Here is a 16,439-nt window from a genome sequence, read left to right as displayed (position 1 = left end):
GTGTTCCTTTGTTTCTGGAGAATGGAAATGAGAGCTATGAAAAAGGGCTGGTGGTGATGGAAGAGGACACTGGGATGGCAGTGGGGACATCTGGATCCTATTCCCCGCCCTGTCATCTGATCACAGAAACCCTTCTGGACTTTGTCTGCATCATCTGAGAATGAAAGGATTGGATGCAATGGGATGTTCTTTCTCTCTTATTACCACACTAGCAGACGTTAATTTTTAAAAATCTGGTGCTTCATAAAAATGTGGAGGGCAAAGCCAGTACTGTAGTGCCAGAGCTCTCGGTTGGCCTGGACAATTCTGGCAGAGCTCTGTGAGGTGCCTCCCACACAGGGCGTGCTGCTAAATCATTGCTTTGAGTACCAACATGGTGCAGTGAATGAGCTCTGAGTGGCATGTCCGAAGTCAAGGAGGCACAAGGGCTTTTTAACCTCAGCTCAACCCCATTAAACTCAGCTGGAGTGTGACTGTGGCCGTACAGAGCAAACGTATTGGCTCTGAGCCCATCAGGATTCTGAGGCTGTTTCTCAACGAGGAGACAAGCAGGAAATGAGGTAGATTTTATTTTATGCAGTCTGTACTGGGGATCTGTATAGTCCAGGGTGTGACATGAGATTCAAGAATGTGGAAATGCACCTCTAGAGCTCTGGGAAGCTGGTTTCACTTCAGTGGGTGATGTCACGAAAAGACAGTGGACTGAGGATCAGAAGCCTTGAGCTCCAGTCCTAAACGGGCGTGTCACCTTGGGAAAGTCACTTAGCATCTTGGGACCTGTTTTTTTCCTCTCTAAAATGGGGGTTCTCAATGGATAATTTCTAAGTTTTCTGCTAGTTCTAGCAATGTGAGATTCTGGGTAATATTAGAACTTTATGAGACAGGCCATCCAGTTTCTTAGGGGTCAAACTACATCCCAGAGACAAATCAAGCAAATTTTTTTTTAATATACCAAACCTTAATGGAGATCCCATAGGATTAGAGTCTTACGGCAGAATTTCTGAGTTTGGCTGCCACTCGAAGCTGGGCTTTTTGCCTGTATACCTGAGGATGACATGTTCAGAGAAAAACAGAATAGCTATGGTACCTCTTAATCTTAATTATAGTTTATTCCTTTACCCAGGATTTACACAAGGGAGCTTTGAGGTTTTAATTAATATTCGAAATTGACAAACTACAGCCAGATCCAAGGGTAGTTGGATATTTTCAGGTCTTATAGAAAGTTAAATTGATTAATATGACCATTTGAGCTAGTTTATACTGCATATGTGGAACCCAATCTCCATTCCTCACATGTATTTCTGTGATAATTGAGTCTTGTTAAAATGTAGTGATCACACTTTAGTCACTGAGGTTCAAAATTAAGCAAGTTTCTGACCTTCAGATACTCAAATCATGCTAGTTAATATATTCTTTTCCTGAATATTTCCTATTGTATAACCTTATATTTGTATCATTTTATACAGTTTTTTTTTAATCCACTCTTTCATTGGATCATCACAGTGAACTTCTCTGATAAGCTGGAGGTAAAATGGTGTCTCCATTTTAGGGAAGAAAAGCTGAGGTTCAGGTGCCAAGGTCACATGTCTAAAAGTGATCACACTCCCAATTATTTTTTCACATTTGTCATCACCAGTGAATGGATGGGTTTGTTCCACTGTTCAAAGGGCATTTTGCTCAAGGCTGGTACCTATTTGCAAGCTCCTCACTAATAGCTGAGTATTGTCACATCACAGCGAATTACTCAGAAAAACACGATGTGAATGATTCATCTATTTGCTACTGATGGATATGAATGATTAGAGGATACTTTGAAGAAGAATATTTTGTATATTGTCATAAAATTTTATTAATGTTTTTGATAAGTGTAAGATAGATGAAAAGTGCTTAGGTAGATAAAATAAACTTGCAGAGCTCAAAACACCCAAGAAAGAGAACAATTTCTAAGGAAAATCAGAAGGAGCTGGAGCAGGAATGACCAGGGAGAAATTTACCAACCAATTACATTGCCCATGAGTATGGTTTATTTTCTGAAAGTTTAATTTTCTCAACTTATACACCCAATTCAATGCTGTCCCCTTCAAAGAAGTCATCTTGAGAGGCTATATACTTACTCCATTCATGCTGATTATTAATTGAATTATTTTTGGAACTTCCCTTTTATAATTGCCTTCTGAAATAGACACTTTCTTTTAAATATTCTTAATGGTGTTTTAGATAAAGTTAGAATTATTCAGAGCCATGTCTGGTGAAAAGACGCATGCATAAGCCAGGTAATTTATTTCCTCTCTGTCTCTTCTTTCCTTCCCTCCTTCCCTCTCTTTCTCTCTTCCTTTTCTCTATCTCTCCTTCTCCCTTCCTTTTTCACTCTCTTTCCCTCTTCCTTCCTTCTTTCCAAAAAAGAAATAATACCAAATTATTTTTTGTGTCTCATAAACTTCCTCTGCAGACTCCAGAAATTATTCTAAGTAATGCAGGGTTGTTGTAGAAAGAACACATTCTCCAAGTTAATTATGTTGGTGCTTAAAGTCTAGTTTGTTAGTTTAAAATGCTCTGTCTTATGGTTTTGTAATTATATCCCCTAGGACGATTTCTACAGGGCTTTGGTTGGAGTGTTGGAGTCATTACAAACTACTGGAGATCTGAATATTATCTTCACACTAGTGATGGGCTTGGGTGAACAGCTCTGTGCTGAGAGCTGACAGCCAGGGCTGAGAAAGCAGCTGCTGCAGGGAGCCCTGAGTTGGGTTAGGGGTGCTGCACATCACTGATTGGAGGTGTCCAGAGAGAGAGGCCAAGGTGGTCTGCCAGGAATTTGAAGCCATGGCACATGACTATGTAAAGGACCTAGGGAGGCTGAGCGTGATCCTGATGTGAGAATCAGGGTGGTGTGCTGGGAATGATGTGGAACTGGAACTGTTGCTTAAAATGTTACTTCTCCTCCCAGTTAGCTGTGTAACACTGGGCAAATAACTTAACCTCTCTGTGCTTGTTTCCTAATCCATCATGTTTAATTTTAGAACTAAATGAGATTAAACCTTCTTTAAATATGACATTTGATTTTATAAGGGATATATGATAAATGTCTTCAAAGACTTGAAGCACTCTCATGTAGAAGAAGGAGTAGACTAAGATTGTAGACTCTCGAAGGAGGGAACAAGGATTGAAGGGTTGCAGGGGAGAAGATTCAGCTTTAAGTGAGAAAGAACTGCCCAGCCAACACTGAGACAGCCACCTCGCGGGTGGACGGTGCTGTAGTAAGTCCCCCATCAGTGGAACAATTCAAGAAGAGCTGAGAAGAACAATTCTATGATGTCGTAGAAGGGAAGCATGAATTGCAGGAAGTGGTGGGCTAGTTGATTATGGGGGTCTCTTTCATTTCTCAGATTCTAGGAATCCCTACTTTTTGGAGGCCTCCCATGTTCTTGATTGCATTTGTGCAACTACACAAGACCAGGGAATGACAGGCTTGAACATCCCAGGTGGTTCCAGCAGTGAGAAGTGATCCATGAGGGTTTGGTTCATGCTGCCTTGGCATCTTTATAATTTCTGGAAGGATCTACCTCCTAGCACCCTTGTTTACCCTAATGCTACCGGAAAGAATCAAAGAAGGGTCTCCCTGTTTCATTGAATGAGAATAGTTAAGAGGGACCTTTCATCTGCTGCCTTTAGCACCTTTTTCACTGTAATTATAAGATATCCCTTTTGCTTCTTAGCAGGGACATGTCTCACAAGCCAGTATCAGGCCTAAGGCTCCAGAGTAGCATGTCGTGTGAACACAGAGCTAATCATTATTGATTCCTTGGGCCACTAAGGTAAAGGGACATTAATTACCATCAGCACATTTGCACTAATGCAGTTGTAATAAGCACACCTGTGGGAATTCCCAATGAAGGAACTGCTCATCAGATCATAGCAGCCAGCAGGGGTATGGGGTGGGCTGGGGTACAGGTGTCCAGGAGGAAAGCAGTTTCATTGGTCTGACTCTAGTTACCTCCAGAGTTTCTGCTAACTTATGTATAGGTACCCAGAGCACCTGTGAAATGTCTCTCCATCCTTTTTCCACTCCCTGGTATTTTCTGTTCCCTACACACAGTGCAATAGCTCTGGTTTCCAGATGCATCCTGCGGTACCAGATTCCTACCTAATGGACTCATGGCACAACTCTTAGAAGTATGGGCTGGGCAAGACCTCAGCAAGAGTTAAGGAGCATGTGCACATCTCTGAGTTGGGGAGAGACCCTAAGCTCCTACATGCCACCATTCTTAGCAGAAAGTTGTCTTGGCACACTCCCACTTTCTTTTCTTATCTCTACCACCTCCACCCTTTAATCCACCTCTTTTTCTGAATAATAATTGTTAACACATAATAAGGGTTTACTGTGCACCAGGCTCCATGGTAAGTGCTTAACCTAAGTTATCTCATGTAAGCCTTAAAAACCTAATGAGGTAGGTCTCTTTACTATTCTACTATTTGCAGATGGGGAACAACACTGAGGTTCAACAGGCTAAGTAATTTACTCAAAGTCATGGCTATAGACTGAACTCAAACCAAGTGCCCTTATTTTAAATTATTATTTTTTCATACGATTCCTATTATGTGAAAACTTAGATGACTCTATTGCATAATCAAATGGGAGTTCAAGGAGTACCAAGTTTGTTAATGGTATCTGTGTATCTAGAGTCTCCTGCCATCTTCCTATCTACCTAACTATCTGGTTCTTGGTGTACCTTCTCCATACTTTTAATCTTCCTTTTATTTTATCTTTACAGGTATCTGATCAATGTCACTTTTGAGGGGAGAAATCTGTCCTTCAGTGAAGATGGCTACCAGATGCACCCGAAACTGGTGATAATCCTTCTGAACAAGGAGAGGAAATGGGAGCGGGTAAGACACATCTTCGGCAATTTTTGAGCTAAGTAGAAGGGCAGGGCTGTAAAATTTTGCAGCATTTTAAAGGAAATCAGTTCATTGGTTTTTGTCCCTAGTCCTGTGGAGCAAGAGATCAATACTTTGAGAACCCAACAGAAGCCATGTCTCAAAATTGCATCTTCATTGTCTCGCATTTTCTTGATTTGGTTAATCAAGAGGTTGTTTTCTTTATGTGTTATCATTTATTATTGATTATTGATTTTTGCATTGATAATGTACAGATTATTTATTATTGCTAATTGCATTGCTATCTGAATTATGACTTTGTTTTCAGGGAAAAGTATGTGTGTACATTATAACATAATTTGATGAAGAAATCAAATCAGTAGTACAATTCAGAAGTCATGTCCTAGATAGTATCTGGGGAGCCTTATAAAAACTAATTTATGAGCAGACAGGTTGAGACTTCCTATGACTGAAGGGCTGGCATGCAAGGCTTAGCTCATGATCCCTCCCACTGCCAGGTGATCACAGTGTTTGAAATTCCACCACTACAGATTAATTTCTGTGGGTGCCGGACTGCCTAGGTTAAATTCTCAGCTCTATTACTCACTAACTTGTCTATTTAGGACCTTGGACAAATCTCTTAACTACTCTATGCCTCAGTTTTGTCATCTGTAAAATGGGAATAATGATAATAGCATCCACAGGTATGAGGATTAAATATATTAATATATGTATTTAGAAAGGTGCTTAGTACGTAGTTAGCACTCAGGAAGTATTAGCTTTCATTATTGCACCAGATTCCTAGTTAAATGCAAGCATTCCTGAGAGTAATGCCGTTACCGATGTTTCTGTAAGTATGTTCTACAGGGCATTTGTCCCTTAAGACACTTTGCTGGAAAGTGGTTCTGCAGGTAAATACTGTTGGAAGATGCTCCATACTGTTTCTCACTCTAGGGGAGTCTCGAGACATTTTAACATGTGAAAGTTCAGAGATGTCTTATAGCAAAAAGCATCTTTAATTTTACTTAATATGGCATTTCCCCAACAGACTTTACCTCAAGACCCCTTTGTTCATGGTAATATTTCTGTTCTATGAAAACACGTTGGGAAATCGATTCAAGACAAGTTCCACAGACTCCTCGGGCCCACTGGCTGAGAACAGGCTTCAAGATGTCAGCATGGTTCTGACTGGAAGGGAAACCAAGCTGTATGTTTCTGGAGGGAGTAGCTAGGAAAAGATGCCAGAGGCCAGAAATTCATAGTCCTGTCACAGAGAGCCCTGGACGGCTAGTTAGGTGAATGCTCACCTGGGAAACTAGGCATGTGTGGCTCAGGCCGTGCAACCCAGGACCTGATTCTTCGAATTGGAAGGCCTCAATCTGTCATGTGTTTCCTCTTATCAGGGCACAACCATGAGGCTTAAATTATGCCTGATGTTCTCGATTCAAGTGGCCCTCCCTCCACTGAGTCATCATTTGTGCGGAAACGCTTGTTCCCTGGGCTCCTGCTCTGCACCCTGATCAGGCAGCTTTCACTGCGGTGGTGGAGACATCATCATTTGAGATGTGTTCTGGGCCCTCATGTAGAACAGGTACTTCTTCCTATCTCCAGAAGAGGAGTTATTAATAACTGAGGCTTCATAGGTGGCTTGGAAACGTCAAGCTGGGGCAGCTTTTATGCAGTAGACTCATGATTACTGTCCCACGCGGGAGGCGTCTCACCACTGTCCTTTTGTAAAGAGACACCACTTACCTTCATACTGACTTCTCTTCCTTCCGCCGGAATCTAAGGCCTATGACTCCACCCCTTTCTGGAGCTAGACACTCCCTCCTGGGGTTTGGATCTCTTCCTCGTTGATTCTACTTTTACTCTAGCTCTTGAATTTATTCTTTACTTGGTATGTGATTCAGGAACCATGTGGTAATTTTTTAAATGGGCCTCCTCGTCTATGATGCCTGCCTTATCCATTCAGATTATTCTACATAAATAAGGCTGCTAGAATGAGCTTCCTAATGCACAACTGTCATTGTAATGTTCTTTCTCTGCCCCAAACCCACTCAAGTCTTCTGTGGTTTATGGATGGGGCTAGACGTTATCTGTTCTTGCATTCAAGGCTCTCACCTACCTTCTAAACTTGTCTTCTCTTCCTCTTGGTTTCCTGTGTCACCCTCAAGCTGCACTGGGCTCCTTTCTATTCCAAGGATGTGTCCTTGTATGTCCTGCTTCTGTACATGTCATGATGTTTATTTTCCTGGAATGAACTGTCCAACTGTACAAATCATAACCATCCTTTGGAACCCAATTAAAATGTTGCTGCCTCCTTCCCTGATCTTTGACCGAGACACAATCTCTCACTCCCTTGTTTCCTGTAGCTTTTGTCCATGTGTCTGTGGCAGCCCTCGTCACATCTGCCTTCTGTTAGAGTCGTGCGTATGCATGCTTCCAAAGGGCAGAGGCTGTGTCTTTATCTCATTGTGTCCTCTTCCAGCCTGGAAGAGTGTATTGCATAGAGCAGTTCCGTAAGTATTTGTGGCATGAATGAAAATCATTGCATAATAAAAGAGCCCAAAACCTATCATTAAGAGCCCAAGTGTATGCTATTGCTCTTTATATAATAGCTGTTATTTGGGGGAGGGGGGATAAAATCTTTATGTAGATTGAATTTTTATAGATCATACTTCAAATGTAGTAAAGGAATTTGCTATTTAAAGGAATTCTGTGGTTAATCTTTTTGTAAAGCATTTCGAAGGGGTTGAAATCATAGAGTAGAACATTTTCATATTGACTTGGTTAAACCAGGGAACATTGCAAGAGACAGATGTTTAGTGTTTGTTGAGTTCATAGAGCCATGCAAACCCCCAATTCCCAACTTGGAAGCCCTTCTGGCTTACCTGTGGGCAGGGAGTGGCAGGAGGCAGGCATGGCTCTAATGCATGGCTGGGATGCAGTGAAATTGCCCCATGGAGAGATGTGCCTTCCCTTCCACTGTCACCCTGGCTCCCAGGAAACATTCTCCAGATGATTAATGCTGCTCCAGTGGGTCCCCTGTGGTCCAGGGAGGATTTAGTGTCTGTGGACTCCAGAGAGGCTAGCACCAAGGTGAAGACTCTGCAGAGAGGAATTGGACACTGGAAATATAGGCAGGGAAGGAATCTGGATTTGTGGGAAAAAACCTGGGCTAAAGATGGGACTCAGCTACTCGTCAGGCCACTGTCTAGCCATGGCAGTGGCTCTTTTCACTTTTCTGCATCTTTCTTTCCTCATTTCTAAAATGATGGCATGAGACTAAGACTTCTAGGGTCCTTGCTAATGCTAACATCTGGGATTGCAAGTTCGCATTATAAATAAATAGAAGCTTGGAGTGGGAATTGGGGTGGGGGCTGAAGCGTACAGAGGAAGGTTAGTTCGTTTTTCAGGGCAGTAGCTCCCAGGGCATAGTTGTCATTTTTGTCATTTAGGTACATATCATCTCCCCGGAAAGGCCCTCCTTGATGACCCGCACTGAGGTCGGCACCCAGCCACTCCAGCTAACAGTTTATGTTCATTTTCTCCCATACACTTATTATCTGGTGTCCATCTGACTTGCATGCTTGTTTATTGCCTGTCTCTTCACACCAGCATGGATGCTTCCTGGGATCAAGGACGTTGTTCACCTCTGTAATTCTAAACCTTCAGAGAGTGCCTGGCTCAAGGCACCACTCCAAAGATGATTGTTAAAGAAATGAAGAACCCATGTGCTTAGGAAAGTTAAAATATTGACTAGCTATGTCACTTCTACCTGAAAATTCCCCATTTAGACAGAGAGGTTTCCTGGAGAGAGCATGAAAGTGGGTACCCTGCCCACTCTGGCATGAGAGCCCGAGTGCCAGCACGGGCTGGAGGCCTGCAAGCATGAACAGCTTTTAACACGGAGCCTCGGGTTGTGGAAGATTCATTAAGTTCTTGATGCAAACCATGTGATGGGATTTCACAATGTTCTTTCAGGTTCTTAAAAGTAGTCCCAAAGCTACTGTCTTATCCATTTGGTTCCTTTGGAAAGAGCTGAAGTCAACACAACATAGTCTGTGGTTCCAGGAATCAGAAAGAACTGAGTTCAGTTCCCCTGGTGCCACTGATCAGCTGTGCAGACCTGAGCGGGTGACCCGAGTGACCCGTATTACCTAACTCGATGTCTCTTTTGTAAAATGGGGTTTTACATAAGGCTGTTGTAAAGATTACATGAGATTTTATAGTCAAACACCAGTTAGGAGTGACTGAAACATAGTATTCAACAAATATCAATTGCTAGCTGCCACCCTTCTTTTGTAATTTCTTTCCTTTCTTTCTCTGTCACCCAGGCTGGAGTGATCATGGCTCACTGCAGCCTTGAACTCCTAGGCTGAAGTGATCCTCCTGCCTCAGCCTCCCGAATAGCTGGGACTATAGGCATGCGCCACCATGCCCGGCTAATTTTTTCTATATATTCCTAGTTGTCCACCTAATTTATTTCTATTTTTAGTAGAGACAGGGTCTCGCTCTTGCTCAGGCTGGTCTCGAACTCCTGACCTTGAGCAGTCCTCCTACCTCGGCCTCCCAGAGTGCTAGGATTACAGGCATGAGCCACCACACCTGGCCTATAATTTTTTAAGGTAATATTTGCACATGGTACAAAGTCAAATGGTACAAGGGGGTATCCAGGAAAAAGAGAGTCCTCTCCTCCTCTGAGATCCTGAGTTCCCCTCTCTGCAGCAATGCTGTTCCCAGTTTCTGGAACCCTCCCCAGAGCAATCATTGTTGCCAATTTCTTATGTATTCTTCTAAAAATACTGCAAGCATATACAAATTTGGTATATTTACCCAATCTTTTTTTTTTTTTTTTAAAGACAAATAGTGTCTTCACTTGTGAACCTTTAATGAGATCCTGCAAAAGTAACCTCCAGAAGGCATAGGCATCTGGAAGAGCAAAGAGCTCTCTGGACTGGAATTATATTCACAGGAAGCCAAGAGCATCTCTCTGGTGTGTAGGACTGTGGAGAAGGACATTCAAGACGGAATACTGTACACACGCACACACTTACACATACACTCACATGCAGGCATAGCATGGTGCGTTGGAAAGGGTTAGGAATGGTGAAAAAACCACTGAGCACAGAGTGGGCTCATCTGTTAGACTCTCTAAGTGGAGGACAGCTGCATAAACTTGCATTAAAAATAGTCTGGCACAGAGATGCTGTTCCAATAAGCTTTAAGGCTTCTGTCTCTATCAGAGCCTCTCATGATTTGCTTCATTGCTACTTCTCTCTGCTTCCATTTAATCGTTCCTAAAATGGGGATAATAAAAATGAAATGCAGTGGGGGTGTGTTCTGAGTAATGACTTCAAGAAATGATGATGGTGCATTTTCAGGCTGTAAGATGTAAACAGACCTTAAAGGGACTGTCTGGGTCAGAATTAAAGGAGAATACATAAGATTTGCATCTCCACTTGTCTTTTCACCAAAGAGAAAAAAGTGTGTTTTATAAGCCCACTCCCTCTTCCCTGCCTCTGCCTATCAGAAAATGCCCTTCCCCATGTAGATTAAAACATTCTTAATTTGTCTGAGTCATTCCTTGGGCTCCCTGAACTTGTTACTATCTATGGCTGTGACACTGGGAGGCCACAGTGACATCCACCCAGATGTGAAGGGCTCCAAATGACAGTTTGCAGCGCACCGTTCCGGGCCCACGACGGCACTTACAAATTAATGGGCGGATCAGTGGGAGGGGCAGGAAGGGTGACCAAACTGGGCAGAGGTGTGGCAGCAACAACACCATAGTAAGACAGAGTGCTCTGCCAGTACCTCCAACCTGGGGTGGATAGGACAGAGTAAGGGACACTCTATGTCTCTGGTGACCTCGTTTCCAGGCAATAGCACCAACTCCAGGATGTGGAGGCTCTGTGATCCTAGCACCTAGGGATTATAACTATCATATTCCACAACGATCAATTTGGAGATATTAATAATACAGTAGATGTTGATCACTGCCATGGCAGATACCACTTGAAGTTTTCGACTAACAAAATAAAACAGCCTCTCCATCCCCTCACCTGCACGTACACTCACGCACGAACAAATTGATGGACTGCTCATGAACACAAGAACCACACCTGTCTGCCCCTCCACGATGCCTCGGTGCCCAGCATGGTGCGAGGCATCACTGAGTAGCCCGGTAAATACAGTACCTGGTGATTTCCTGAACACAGCTGTGCAAACCGTGTTGCACTCCCAGCCTCAGGGGAGAGGCCAGGGAATATCCATGCTCTCTCCAGGTTGTGCAGAGGGGATCTTGGGGGGTGAAACAGAAGCTCCACATGTCGGGGTGTTTGTGTAGGATCTCCTGATACCACCATTGGACAACATGCTATTTTTACCGACTTTGAACTGAGTACTAATATGCATCGTTGGATTAAGGGATTAGAAAACAGGATCCATGGAGAAAAGCTACGGGAATTGGGGTTGTTACGGGGAGGAAGAAAAAGGCAGTGAGGTGATGACTTACTCTCTTTAAATGTATGAAGAATTATTGCACCATGTGTGGAGATAAGCTGTTCACTTTCTCCTCTGAGACACAGCCAGAGTGAGTGGGCTTAAGATGAAGCGGAGAGGGTTTGTATTAGCCATAGGGAGAATTTCTTAATAGAGAGAAGTGTTGAGTACTGGAACTGTTAACAACACCGGGGGATGACTTTGAAAGTCCTCATAATTGAATATGTCCTTGTCTCTCTGTAATGTGCAGTCCTGTCCAAATGACAGTGCATGAACTATATGACTATATGACTATAGCCATATATGACTTTCTCCCCTCCCTCCCTCCCCTTCTCCTTCTTTTTTTCCTTCCTTCCCTCCTTCCTTCCTACACATAATTATTAAACACCTACCATGAGCCAAGGACTGTCCCCACCAAATTTGTATTGTAGTTTTCCTAGTGGTTAGGGAAAAAAAAAAAGTAAATTGCAAGAAGAAAAGTGCTCATTGTGACATTTAACATTTCCATCAACTAAGGTGATTTTTCCATCTTACTATTTGATATGGTCTAACATTGGGTTCATGCTTTGTTGTGCTTGGTAAGTAAAGGCCCTACTAACATATATTTTTACTTATGACAGTGTCTTACACACAGGGCCACTGGGTTACATATTTTGGGATGTTTTCCCAAGTTGTGATTATTGCAGACCCTCACATGGAAGTGTTCTCTTGTTCCCTGAGTTCTGAGAGCCAAGCTTGGGCCACCCTGTTTGCCTACCTATACCTGTTTCCAGGGTTCTAGAAAGAGGCTATTGGGGGAAGCCCCAGGGCGGGAGGGAGGTGTGGTGTTAACCTCTCGAGTCTCGACACTGCTGTTGGCTCATTCCACAATGTCAAGCTGCTACCCACAGGCACGTTTGTGAAATAACTCAAAGAGCAAGATGTATTGGGAAACTAGAATTTCCAAACATCATTTCAGAAAGGCTGGTTGTCCTCAAGTGCTTGTCATCAGCCACTGAATGAAAAGGACAAAAGAACAAGATGACCTTGGTTGACCTTACTTTTGAAACCTGTGTGTATGCCGATGGGGAGAAAAAAGCAGAACTGAGCTCAGAGACTCCAGTGCTGGCTTAACTTTGGCTGAAGGAAACAGTTAAAAGAAAAGTGTCCCCAAAGCCAAAAGATGGTTTTCATCCATCTCGTTTAAATTTTATTGACATTTTTATTTCATGACAGTTATCTGTGGTTGGCCCCCGAATCCTCTGAACTATTTTTCTAATTTATAGGTTGTAATGTTCTTCCAGTAGTTGTATTGAAGAGGAAAGCATGGTACAGAGGTTAGAAGACTCTGTTCATATCTAAGTTAAAAACAATGCTTATGACTTTCTTATTATAAAGGTAATTAATATTTATTAAAGACATTTGAGAGTAGGAGAAAATAAAATTTATCCGTACCCACACTTAAGAAGAATTAGTTACATTTTTTCTATTTCTTACCAGTGCTGTTTCTGTATATGTCGTGTGTATGTGTGTATAACTGTGTGATATAATAGAATTGGGAACATTAATTTACGAATAGTTTGCAATCTACTTTTTTCTCTTACTAGGATAAAGTGTACATGTTCCTATTTTATTAAATATTATTCAAAATCATGAAACTTAATGCCTAATATTCCATTGTAAGGATGTATCAAACTTCTTCAAGCTGGTCCCTTAGGATTAGAAATTTGTATGTGGGTTAAATAGAGACTCTAGTTCTCACATGAAAATAATTTCAGAGTTGTTGGTCCAACTTTGATGCCATTGCTTTTCAAAGTGAAAAGATTTAGCCACTTTTTTTTTGTTATCCAATGTCCCTAAATATTCAAAATGAAAACCCTTCATTTGGAATTGTTTGGTTTATATTAATTCAGGAACTACCAGTGGACACGTGTGCAGTTGGTGTGGAAGGCTCCCTTTGTTATTTCTGGTCTGCTAGGAGTCTCAGAATATTTTCTCTTTTTGATCTTCTGATTGAGTGTCCTGCCTTCTAACTTTGCTGAGAAATATATTTCTTATCTTTGGCAGATTCATACAGAGAATGGGGTTGGGCATGTGTTCTGGGTCTATCTGCATTTTTCATCATACTGGTTTCATTTTCTTGAGAGTTGAAGGCTTATGAAATTCAGGCTCATGTTTCCAGGGAACTAGCAAGACTCATGTTTGGTATCGCATCCTTATCCTTTCTTGTGCTCTTTCTATTCTTTGGTCCACAAGTAAGCCCAGGAGGGAGAGAGCAATGCCCTTCTTTCACCAGTGGGGGCAGCACCTGGCTAACTCACACACAGGCTGATGCACCTCAAGACTGATGGGTTATTATGGGCTATTATAGCACTGTGTTATTCTTTTTATACCTTTAAGTATTTTCCACCAAGCAAGCTACTTCATGCATACATTAATAGTATATTGGCTTTAGCTGAGATATGAAGTTTGACATTAAAGCTATAATATTTGATTGTCCTTCAAATACAAGCGTGCTTCTATTGATCTAGCACCAGAATATCTTATGCTTTGAGTTTTTTCTGCAGTGATGATGAATTTTTACTAGTCCATTCACAGTCTCTCTCCCATTAGTGCCTGTTTATGAGACTGATTAGGAACAGGGTAAAAGTAACTTGATTATACAGGGAGAGAAGCTCTGACTTTGGCACGTTAACTCTGCTGAACAGCCTGCAGTACAAAGATTTGAAAGGAAGTATTGGCCAACAAAGAAAAAACACATTGTTTTTAGGAATGAAACCTATTAATAAAAAACATGGACATAAATCTCCCACAATAGCTATAGAATTCAGCTCATTTGGGGTGATTTTATAATTTTTTTCTATTAGAGTTATTTCTGTTCATAATTTGGCAAATCTTTTAGTTTATTGTGATAGAGAGATATATCTTAGGAGGCTTGCTTGGAAGTTCTCCAACTTTCCTTTATGCTTACCTCTCTGTCCTGTGTCTAGGTGTTCTCTGCTGCTCATAAAGGTGGCCCACGGCTGGTTTTACAGGTATTGCAGGTCTTGGTTCTGCCAGATAAATGTTCTGAAGGTTTAAACTTAAAGCAAATCTCTTCCAGGGGGACAGTGAGAAGGAAAATATGACCCTGAGAGGAAGATAAAGGAGTGCATATAGAAGGTACTCATTGGAGACAAATGATAGACCTCGAAGGGAAAGAAGCACACACTCCACTGCCCTGGTTTCCAGGTGCAGAGCACATCCCCATGACACCAAACTTCCCCAGATAGCCTTTCACATTTTCTCGTCCAAGGATTTGGTGTAGGGTATCTTCTCAAATCATCGTCTTTGGCTATTCCTAAAACATTATGTACTAGTTTTCTTCATCCATCCATAGGAAAGGGAATTTGCTGGCAAAAGGACAGAATATTCCCTTTTAGGTAGAATTTCTGGTGGATATTTAAGCTACCTCAGCATTCTCCATAAAGAAAAGTAAAAAATATTTCTATTTTTCCTACAGGAGCTTGGAAAGATTTATAAATGTTAGAACAGTCTAGCCTGAGAATAAGGAATGTAAGGAAGATTCGGCTGCTAACACATCTTGCTTTTGTCTGACACTTTACTGACAATGCTGTTCATGGAGAAATTTAACATATATGATCCCATTTTGATTCCTATTAAGACTTTGAGAAATACTTGTACATGTAAGTAAACTGAGGCTCAGGGAGGTCACAAGATTTTCCCAAAGTCACACAGCTAAAGAGTGGCAGAGCTGGATGTAGACGTTTACATCCAGCTCCATTCATGTCCAGTATACTTTTTCCCTCAACATCACAGGAAAAGAGTAAAACTAGGCCGGTTGTGGTGGCTCATGCCTGCAATCCCAGCACTTTGGGAGGCCAGTGTGGGAGGATCGCTTGAGACCAGGAGCTCAAGACCAGCCTAGGCAACATCATAATAAGACCCCATCTCTACAAAAAAAATACAAAGTAAAAAAATTAGCCAGGCGTGGTGGTGTGCACCTGCAGTTCTAGCTACTTGGGAAGCTGAGACAGGAGGATGGCTTGAGGCCAGGAATTTGAGGTTACAGTGAACTGTGATCATGCCACTGCACTCCAGTCTGGGTGACAGAGCAAGGCCCTGTCTTGGAAGGAAGGAAATGAAGGAAGAAAAGAAATGGAAGAAAGGAAGGGAGGGGGAGGGAGGGAAGAAGGGAGGAAGGAAGGGGAAGAAAAGGAAGAAAGAAAGAAAAGAAAGAAAAATCCTAGTACTTTGGGAGGCTGAGGCAGGAAGATCACTGGAGGCCAGGAGTTCAAGACCAGTATGGGAAACATAACAAGACCTCATCTCTACCAAAAAAAAAAAAAAAGAGTAAAACTAGACTAATAGTATCAGATATCAGGGGGGATCATTTGTGAACTAGAGGACAATTCACACTGTGGAAACATGCAGGCCCTGTCACTTAAGAATTTTTAAACCATATGTTAAAAAATGGTACAGCACCAGGGGTGGAGGTGGGGGTGTGGAGACTAGTTAGCCCAGACTGTGACTGGCTGTTTCAGCATATTATTTTCCTGAGATTAACAAAAATGGAAGGAAGAAAGGAAGGAAGGGAGAGAGGAAGGGAAAGACATGTAAGGGGAGAAAAACTTTCTTATATCCCCATATACCAACACTTCCTATCTATCTCTTATTAAACACACACACACACCCCCTCTCTTTTCCATTGAGAACAAAGAACCTATCGCCCTAATCTATGAGGATAAAACATGTTTCTTTGAATAGCAAAGGCCCTAGCTACCTACAGAAATAGCTGTCTAGGTCCTCATTGCATAGAGGGGATTTTTCTAGGAAACAGTCATCTTCTGCATTAAAAGCTCTTTTAAATTGCAACCACCATGGCCCTGCAGCCCCATTGATCAGACGTCTGCTGGAGGTGCAGAGAAATGTCGAAACACCAAGGGGAATTTAAAATAGCTGACCTACAAAACAGCTTTTAAATCTTAGTAGGACAGTGACATGAAAATTTAACTTTGCTTTTTATGTGAAAAACACAAGCAACCAAATATTTTATGAACTCAGCTAACTAAGGTAGA

The 16,439-nt window shown here is 42.0% G+C and overlaps 1 protein-coding gene across 1 annotated transcript in view; it reads left to right on the top strand.

The window, feature by feature from the left end:
- Positions 1 to 16,439, top strand: part of GRIN2B (glutamate receptor, ionotropic, N-methyl D-aspartate 2B) — a 448,376-nt gene that overhangs the window by 322,914 nt on the left and 109,023 nt on the right. The window contains exon 4 of the mRNA XM_012652167.1: positions 4,773 to 4,887. Within this exon, the coding sequence (XP_012507621.1) occupies positions 4,773 to 4,887 (115 nt within the window). The remainder of the gene's footprint in view (positions 1 to 4,772; positions 4,888 to 16,439) is intronic.

Source organism: Propithecus coquereli, unplaced genomic scaffold (assembly GCF_000956105.1).
Source record: "Propithecus coquereli isolate 6110/MARCELLA unplaced genomic scaffold, Pcoq_1.0 Scaffold381, whole genome shotgun sequence".
In the NCBI taxonomy this organism is placed as follows: Eukaryota; Metazoa; Chordata; class Mammalia; order Primates; family Indriidae; genus Propithecus; species Propithecus coquereli.
This window is presented reverse-complemented; position numbering and strand designations above follow the sequence as displayed.